Source organism: Rhinolophus sinicus, chromosome 14 (assembly GCF_057876585.1).
Source record: "Rhinolophus sinicus isolate RSI-liver-muscle chromosome 14, RSI-T2T, whole genome shotgun sequence".
In the NCBI taxonomy this organism is placed as follows: domain Eukaryota; kingdom Metazoa; phylum Chordata; class Mammalia; order Chiroptera; family Rhinolophidae; genus Rhinolophus; species Rhinolophus sinicus.
In genome coordinates, this window is record NC_142514.1 from 103118063 (window position 1) to 103127006 (window position 8944).

Sequence of the window (8944 nt, forward strand, 5' to 3'; positions counted from 1 at the left end):
AAATATACAAGGAACTCATGCAACTCAACAATAAAAAACAACCCAATTGAAAAATGGGCAGAGGACCCGACGAGACATTTCTCCAAAGAGGAGATACAAATGGCAAATAGACATATGAAGAAATGCTCAACATCACTAATCATCAGAGAAATGCAAATCAAAACCACAATGAGATATCACCTCACCCCAGTCAGAATGGCTATCATCAACAAGACAAATAGTAACAAGTGTTGGAGAGGCTGTGGAGAAAAAGGAACCCTCATACACTGTTGGTGGGAATGCAGACTGGTGCAGCCGCTGTGGAAGGCAGTGTGGCGGTTCCTCAAAAAATTACAAATAGAATTACCGTATGACCCAGCAATCCCTGTCCTGGGTATCTACCCAAAAAATCTGAAAACATTTATCCAGAAAGACATGTGTGATCCAATGTTCATTGCAGCTTTATTTACGGTGGCCAAGACATGGAAACAACCAAAATGTCCTTTGACAGATGAATGGATAAAGAAGCTGTGGTATATATACACAATGGAATACTATTCGGCAGTAAGAAAAGACGATATAGGAACATTTGTGACAACATGGATGGATCTTGAGAATATAACGCTAAACGAAATAAGTCAGACAGGAAAAGCAGAGAACCATGTGATTTCACTGATATGTGGTATATAAACCAAAAACAACAAAAGAACAAGACAAACAAATGAGATAGAAAAACTCATAGATACAGACAATAGTTTAGTGGTTACCTTAGGGTAAGGGGGGAGGGGGTGGCAGAAGAGGGTAAAGGGGATCAAATATATGGTGATGGAAGAACTTACTCTGGGTGGTGAACACCCAATGGGATTTATACATGATGTAATACAGAATTGTACACGTGAAATTTATGTAACTTTACTAACAATTGTCACCCCAATAAACTTTAATTAATAAAAGATAAATACCTTTATTTTTCAAGTATATTTGAGATGTATATTTGTGTTTGTTTTTAAATTAACTTCCATTAATGTTTGGTGATAGAAGTATAAACAATGTAGAATAGATCCATAATAAACAGTTACTACATCCTACCCATGTCTCTAGTCTGTTCTGAGATGGAATCGAGGACCTGCTGCCACACTGTTTACACCTACACTTGAGTTATTGGCAGGGAAGACTGAAGGAGAAAAATTTGCAACAAGTTTTACTTACTGTTTAGAAGGAGAAGTCACTAATATTCCTTAAAAAGGCATTCACAAGAGAAAGATTGTCTAGGAGTTCTTGGTGCATATTGAGTTTTTATTTGAGATCCATATGAGGTGTGATAAAAAAATACAATGAATGTTTAAATAAAAAAATTTATAGCAGTAAAAGACACATTGACATTAATCCCCCTCAAAATACTCCTTCTTGCTTTGAACACACTTATCCTATTGTTCTTGCCACTTTCTGAAACAGTTCTGGAAGTCCCCTTTCTTGAGTGTCTTTAGTTGTGCTGTCGTGGCTGCCTCAATGTCCTGAGTCGATTCAAAATGTTTACCTTTCATGGTCATTTTGACCTTGGGGAAGAGCCAGAAGTCACACAGTGTCAGATCCGGTGAATAAAGTGGATGAGGACACATCATAATGTTTTTATTTGACAGAAATTGCCGTACCAGAAGTGATGTGTGACAGGGAGCCTTTCTGATATGATCGAAAACTATGGTGAACGCTGCTGCCGAGTGCCATCCAACAGAAAGGCAGGGATCTTCAATATGGGAAGTGGCACATCAAATCTTAGTAAAAGTGTGTGACAAATTTCAACTTGTTTGGTGCAGTCAGGTGTGAGCTATGGTTGCGAGAAGATGTGTTTCAAAGTGTGTCGTAAATCATCCTCTATCATGACAATACTCCGTGTCACACATCACTTCTGGTATATGGAAATTTCTGTCAAATGAAAACTTTATGGGGTGTCCTCATCCACCTTATTTGCCGGATCTGGCACGGTGTGACTTCCAGCTCTTCCCCAAAGTCAAATTTATTCAGGACATAGAGGCAGCCACAACAGCGCAACTAAAGACACTCATGAAAGAGGACTTCCAGAACTGCTTCAGAAAGGGGCAAGAACAATGGGATAAGTGAGTTCGAAGTGAGGGGGAGTATTTTAAGGGAGATTAATGGCAATGTGTCTTTTACTGTAATAAATTTTTAAAAATTTAAACATTCACCGTATTGTTTGATGACACCTCGTATACTTGTTTAATTCATGCATTTAATACCAAAACTACTGCTGCTTTTTCATTAAAGAGTAAGGTACCTTTTAATCTTCACAAATATACATTTAAAAATTCTTTTTACTCTACATCCAGATTATATCAGCATATTAATTTTTTTTAATTCTTGCATTAAAAAAATCCTAAATGGGTTAACTCTCTTCCAAAAAATGTAGCTGTCTGCGAATACCATGACACTAAGCAACAGAGGAAGAGTGAAGAAAAGGGAGGCGCAAACAAGTTCATGTGGAAGCAATCTGGTTCAAAATACTTCATAGGTGCTATCTGGCCCTTCTTATTGCATCACATCTGGAGACACAAACTCTCAGGTTGTCCCTCTCCTTGGTGATGCTAAGTTTGATCACTTGGTTAAAGTGACACACCAGAATTCTCCATCGTTTTGACTTTTGTATTGTTTGGTAATTGATAAGTAATCTGTGGGGTGATACTTTGAAGGCATGTGACCATCCTTTCCCAATAATTTTTCACTTATTGGTTTTAGCATTCAGTGATGATCTTTGCCTGAATCAACATTACCTGAGGATTGCAAAATAGCAATTAAAAAATTATATCATTCCACCTACATGTATAAGCTGATTTGTTATGTACAAGCTTTTAGGGAACTTGTTTCAAATTCAATGATTTGAATCGAAAATCTTTAACCTGAATCTAATGATGAGAAGCAGCCAAATCCAGAACATTTTACAAGACATCTCTGAACCCTTCAAAACAAGTCAGTGTCAGGGTTGGGGAGTACTGTTCTAACTGAAAAGAGGTGACGGAGGCATAACAACCAGATGAAAAGTGTTGGATCCTGAATTTAAAAGGAAAACAGTAATTAAAAGGCACTTGCGGAAAATTGGAGCAATTTGAATATGTAGTACATACTAGATTATATTAAAGAATTATGTTAATTTTCATAGGTGTGATAAATGGCATTGTGCTTATGTAAAAGTGTCCTTATTCTTCGGAGGTGTATGTTGAAGTCTTTAGGGTGAAATGTCTTGCTGTCTGCAATTATTTCAAATGGTTCCACCCACAAAGCACATAACACATACACATATACAAATACTTCCAACCAACTCAAACATTTAAAAAATGAAAACTATAAGATGTCATCAACTAGAGAAGTATGAGTGTGTCTTATATCTATCTATTATTAATCTAGATTTGGTGATAAAAATAGAAGTCACTCTATGTATTTCAAGTGTGAAAGGCTTTAATGTAGAACATTAAAGGTTTGTGAAACTGTTGGAAGGGCTGGGGCAATGACAGTTTGCACTTGAAGGAGTGATTCTCAAAAGCTCACCTGTAAATGACTACAAATGGGAAGCTCACCTAATTATCATAGTCACATGACCCCAACCTAACTGTAAATAAGACTGTGATTAATATGGAATCAGTCTGTCTCCAGAGCAGAGAAGGGTGAAGGCAGTAGAGGGCATTCAGAGTGATATTGGAGCTGTGCAGCACAGCCACCTATTGTCCCCCTAAATCCATTCTTCCTAACATAGCTCTGTTAAACTTGGAATATAGCCATCCAGAATAAAGACTACATTTTCCAGCCTCCTTTCCAGCTAAGTGTAGCCAGCTGACTATGTTCTGGCCAATGGGATGTCAGTAAAACTGGTAAGAAATATGTCTAGGGTGTGTCTTTAAAGGGAGTGAACATGCCCTTCTTTTCAATCTTCCTGCTGGCTATGAGGTAGACTTGATGACTGGAGCTGGTGCAGCTGAAACTTGGACATGAATCTCTTGTTGAAGATGATAATACAACAAGACAGAAGGAGTCCTGGTTGGTTTATGTTTACATGAGAGAGAAATAAAATTCCATTTTGTTTATGGTATTCTCTTTCTTTCTTTCTTTTTTTTGTCACTAGCAGCTGAGCCTAATCCTAACTAATACAAACTAAATCTGAAAAAAATGAATGTAAGTTCACCAAGGAATAGGATATTTCAAATAGAGGGAACAGCATGTGCAAAGGCTCTGAGTTCTGAAAGAAGTGATATGCTCAGGGAATGCCACGGCATTTGTGTGGCAGGAGATGAGACTGGAAGGGGGTGGGCATGAGCTATAATAGAGGATGGACTGATGTAGGCAGGGCAGTGGCGGAGAGACGGGTTGGAGGCTATAAATATGATCAAGGTGAGAGACAAGTGGGGCTGTAATGTGACTGGTGGTGGAAATAGGGAGAGGGGAATGTTTCAAGATACATTTAGGAGCAAAAATCAGGAGTTTATGAATATGTGTGTTTAAGTATATGGAGTGGGCATGTCATCAGAGAAAGGTTTGGGCTTTTGGCTTCCCCTCCTCAGAGGTCCTGTGGGTGGAGGTCAGCCTTTCCACATGAGGAGAATGCTCCCTTTATCCCAATTCTTTGGGCCCGGAGTCCCTGGTTCATATTCTACCTCTCATCGTCTCATCTTCACCCCGTCTGACTTCCTGCTTGTTCCAGGATTATTTCATGAAGGGGAATGGAAAGGGTTATTAGTCCTGTAAATGCTGGCTCTCCCAGGCTGCCTGAGTAGCCTGTGGTAGAGCTATCAGGGGCTGCTCAGGTTCAGGCAGGCAGCTGGACACTGTCCCAGTCTGGTTGGGGCACAGTGCCTCTGGGTAGTTGAGTAAGAGCGCGGCCCTCAGCAGACAAACAGGCTTGTATCTATTAGTGGGCCAGCCAGCAGGTCAGTGGGAAGGTTGAAGGTCATGAGGTTTGGGGGAAACTGGGTGAAGAGTATAGCCCCACTCCTTGTAAAACTGTTCTACTGGGACAGCCCCCTGATAGGAGGACACTCATTAACCCTGTGGGTGCCAGGAAAGGCCAGGAGGAGCACTAGGAGGCAGCTGAGGTCATCCTTCTTTGAACCTCCACGTGATATTTACTCAGAACAACTGTTGCCAGAGGCCCAGGCCTCTGGAGTATAAAGCGGAATATCTGCTCTCTTCTCTGTGTCCAGAACTGAGCAGGTGAGCAGCTGAGGCAGAGGGACGCAGGTCGGAGTCCCAAGGGAGGGGACTACAGGGGTCTAAGCAGCTGGGGTGGGAACTAAAGACATATGCTTGTAGCACTTTAGCAGAGTCTTCTCCCTTGGAGTACCTCAGTTTTCCCAGCCATGAAATGGGAAGCAGATGTAGCCTGGGGATCTCTTCTGGGGTCTGGGGGAGGGTGGTGGGGGGGGAATCTTTACAAAGCAGTTTGAGCTCCACACTCCATATTATGTGATTGAGGTGAAAAAGGACCCCCCCCACCCCAAGAAGACACTCTTTTCCTCCCAGCCGAACTCACCTAGGTCAGGCCTCTTGAGCCCCAACAGCTCTACGCTCCCTACACCCACGGGAAGGGTTCACAGATTTCGTGCAGGTTGCCCCTGGAGCACGGGCCTCTGGGCAAGTCCCCTGGGAGATGTTCCTTTCTTTGCTTCTTCACCTTAACCAGGCCTCCATTCACCTTCTTTCTCAGAGTAGGTAATCGCAAGCATGGCTGCAGTTCTGACCTGGGCTCTGGCTCTCCTCTCAGGTGGGTCTCCAACCCCGACTTCAATGTGGAGGTGAGGGTGGAGGCTGGACTGAGGGGCCCGTCCACCCCGGGGGGAGGAACCCAGATTCTAATCACCCCATCCCTTTCCACAGCATTGTCAACCACCCAGGCACAGAAAGTCTTCTGGGACTATTTCAGCCAGAGCAGTGCGGACAAAGGCAGGGTGGAGCAGACCCAGAGACAGAAGCTGGCACGGGATCCTGCGTGAGTGGCCAGGACAAGGGGTGCGGGGGGAAGGGAGGAGACAGCCGGGCTGTGGGTTGATGCTCTGCCTTATTCCTCAACCTCCACGGTTCCCATTGGGACCATGGAACAGAGCGGTTCTAGTTCTGCCCACTGTCCTGTCCTTTCTGGGCTGATTAGCGCCCTCTGCCGGCAGCACCCCCCCCCCCCCCCGCCCCCGCACCTGCCTTGATCTTTCTAATAGGGGCTGCCCCCTTGCCCACTGAGGCGTGGGACCTGGGAGCAGCAGAGAGGATCCCCACCACGGCCCCCAGAATGAAAGGATTGTGTGAGTCCAGTTGCATCTGTGCTTCCTTGGGCAGTGTTGTTCTGGATTTGCGTGTGCCATGTGTTTGTACTTCCTGTGTGAGGAGATACGATTGGGCTGAGGGTAGGACTAGAGCCCGGACCCCGGGGTCACCGCCCTACATCCCTGGTTTCCCCAAAGGGTAAGTGAGCGATATCTCTGGGGCAAAGCCGATGATGGGGGCTGACAGTTTGATGGCCTGGATGTCTCTCCCCCTACGTAGGAGACTGAAGGACAGCCTTGAACAAGACCTCAACAATATGGACAAGTTCCTGGAAAAGCTGGGCCCTCTGAGTGGGCAGGGGATGGAGCCTCCCAGCCTTCCATACGATCCTGTGGGCATGCGGCAGCAACTGCAGGAGGAGCTGGAGGAGGTGAGGGCGCGCCTGGAGCCCTACATGGCGGAGGTGCACGAGCACGTGGGCTGGAACCTGGAGGGATTGAGGCGGCAGCTGAAACCCTACACCACGGACTTGATGGAGCAGGTGGCACTGCGCGTACAGGAGTTACAGGAGCAGTTGCCCTTGGTCGGAGAGGACACCAAGGCCCAGCTGCTGTGGGGCGTGGATGAGGTGCGCGGCCTGCTGCAGGAGCTGCAGAACCGCGTGGTACACCACACTGACCGCGTGAAGGCGTTGTTCCATCCGTACGCTGAACGCCTGGTGACAGGCATCGGGCACCACGTGCAGGAGCTGCACCGCAGCGTGGCGCCGCACGCTGTCGCCAGCCCCGCGCGCCTCAGCCGCTGTGTGCAGGTGCTCTCGCGCAAGCTCACGCTCAAGGCCAAAGCCTTGCATGCGAACATCCAGCAGAACCTAGACCAGCTGCGTGAAGAGCTCAGCGCCTTTGCCCGCGCCAGGACTGACGGCGCGGAGGAAGGTCCCGGCCGGGATCCCCAGGTGCTGTCCCAGGAGGTGCGCCAGCGACTCCAGGCTTTCCGCCACGACACATTCCTGCAGATCGCCGCCTTCACCCGCGCCATTGATCAGGAGACAGAAGAGGTCCAGTTGCAGCTGGCGCCGCCCCCGCCAGGCCACAGCGCGTTCGCCCCAGAGTTCCTCCAAGCCGACAGCAGCCAGGCCCGCAGCAAGCTGCAGGCCCGTCTCGACGACCTGTGGGAAGACATAAACTATAGCCTTCATGACCATGATTTCGGCCATCTGGGGGAGCCCTGAGGGTCTACTTGCCCAGGTCCACTTCCCAGCTCCTTGTCTGGGTAGCCCAGGATCTGAGTCCCTAGCAAGGCTCGGTCCTTGACAGTGGCCTATTGGGCAGAGGGTGGAGGGCCCTGCACAGGATAGTGAGGCCACCGAAGGGGCTGTTGTCCCCTATATATCCAGCCTCCTGTGGTTCCCCAATTCGAATGCATTACACTCACCAGGTTTTGCAAACCCTGCTTCCCATGCTCATTTGGGAATCTTCATGAGTTGCTCCATTTCGATACCAGCGGGAATAGGAAGGGAGAGAGGCACTCCATGAGGGGTAATGATGTGCAAGCCTGTTGCCATGGTGCTGGAAGCCTGTGCCTCCCCATACCAGAGTTTGACTCTGATCACTTCTGGCCCCTGGTGGCCACTGCTACAAGCAGGTCCAGAGAGAGGAACTCTGTATCTCCCCAGGGCTGTCATAACAGCTTCTGTTGGGGGAAGAGAAGGGAGAAAGGAGGAAAACATAACAGCATGTGATGATGGTGTGTGTGTGTGTGTGTGTGTGTGTGTGTGTGTGTGTGTGTGTGTGTGTGTGTATCCCTGCTGGCTTTGATGCTGGTAGGTAAAATGGTGGGAGTTGTGATGGGAGGGAGCAGAGGCCTTATTTCCTTACAAGCTCTACATTTAAACAGCTGACCAAGCCCTCCAAACTGTGGGGGCTTCTTAAACTCTCTGGGGAGCATACTGTGTGCCCTCCCCATCTCTGGCCCCTCCCCTCTGACTCCCAGGCTGAAGTCTAGACTGCTGACTCTAATTATATAGATTCCTATAATGGAAGCTCATTTGTCTGGTGTGACTCTCATTTTAAACACGTCTAAAAGCAGTGCCCTTACTACTATCTCCGAAGCACACCCATCTGCCACTACAATCCCTTGCTGTTTTTTCTCATTGATCCCCTCCCGGTCCAGGTCTGTTAGAGGGGCCTGATGCTGGCTGTGTTCTGCTTTAGATGAGAGCTATATATCACTTCTGGGGGGAGGGACTGGGTTAAAGACCCTTCCTTTGCACCCCACATTGTTCACCAGCCTGCTCACCGCAGACAGTATGCATGAAGTGCAGGCTCCTGAGGTGGCCTCTCCCCTTTGTTCCTCCTGTTTCGGAGTTCAAATGGCCGCTTTTTATGACACTGACCCTCTTCTTGGGACCACCAAACTCTTAAAACCCCATCCCCTACATACAGATTTACTTGGGGGCAACAAAGCGCTTCATAGATCCCCTGAGAACTCTGAAACTGGGGGTGGGTGAAGTGGGGAGAAGAGAAAAGGGCAAACACACCCTGTCCAGAACCCTTGGAACGTCCTGTCCAGCGTCCTTTCCTCCCAGCTCAGCCTGCTCTGCACCGGGTTCTCAGCACCTCCACAATGCCTCATAACACATACCCCTCATGGATCTGGCATCATCGTGCCCACAGACGGATCTCTTCCCTGACATTCTAGATTTAGC

General features: G+C 47.3%; 1 protein-coding gene across 1 annotated transcript; it reads left to right on the forward strand.

Moving 5' to 3' along the window:
* Nucleotides 1-5181: 5181 nt before the first annotated feature.
* On the forward strand, nucleotides 5182-8278 carry APOA5 (apolipoprotein A5). The gene is made up of 3 exons (XM_074335446.2): nucleotides 5182-5743; nucleotides 5857-5968; nucleotides 6517-8278. Exons 1-3 carry the CDS (start codon nucleotides 5704-5706, stop codon nucleotides 7466-7468), a joined length of 1104 nt encoding a protein of 367 aa, XP_074191547.1. The 5' UTR covers nucleotides 5182-5703; the 3' UTR covers nucleotides 7469-8278.
* Nucleotides 8279-8944: the final 666 nt, after the last annotated feature.

What these genes read in the sequence shown, in the direction of transcription:
- APOA5 (XM_074335446.2), top strand. Translation starts at nt 5,704, where the DNA reads ATGGCTGCAGTTCTGACCTGGGCTCTGGCTCTCCTCTCAG. An exon ending in GGCTCTGGCTCTCCTCTCAG is followed by an intron (nt 5,744 to 5,856) that starts GTGGGTCTCCAA and finishes CCCTTTCCACAG; the next exon opens with CATTGTCAACCACCCAGGCA. An exon ending in AAGCTGGCACGGGATCCTGC is followed by an intron (nt 5,969 to 6,516) that starts GTGAGTGGCCAG and finishes CCCCCTACGTAG; the next exon opens with GAGACTGAAGGACAGCCTTG.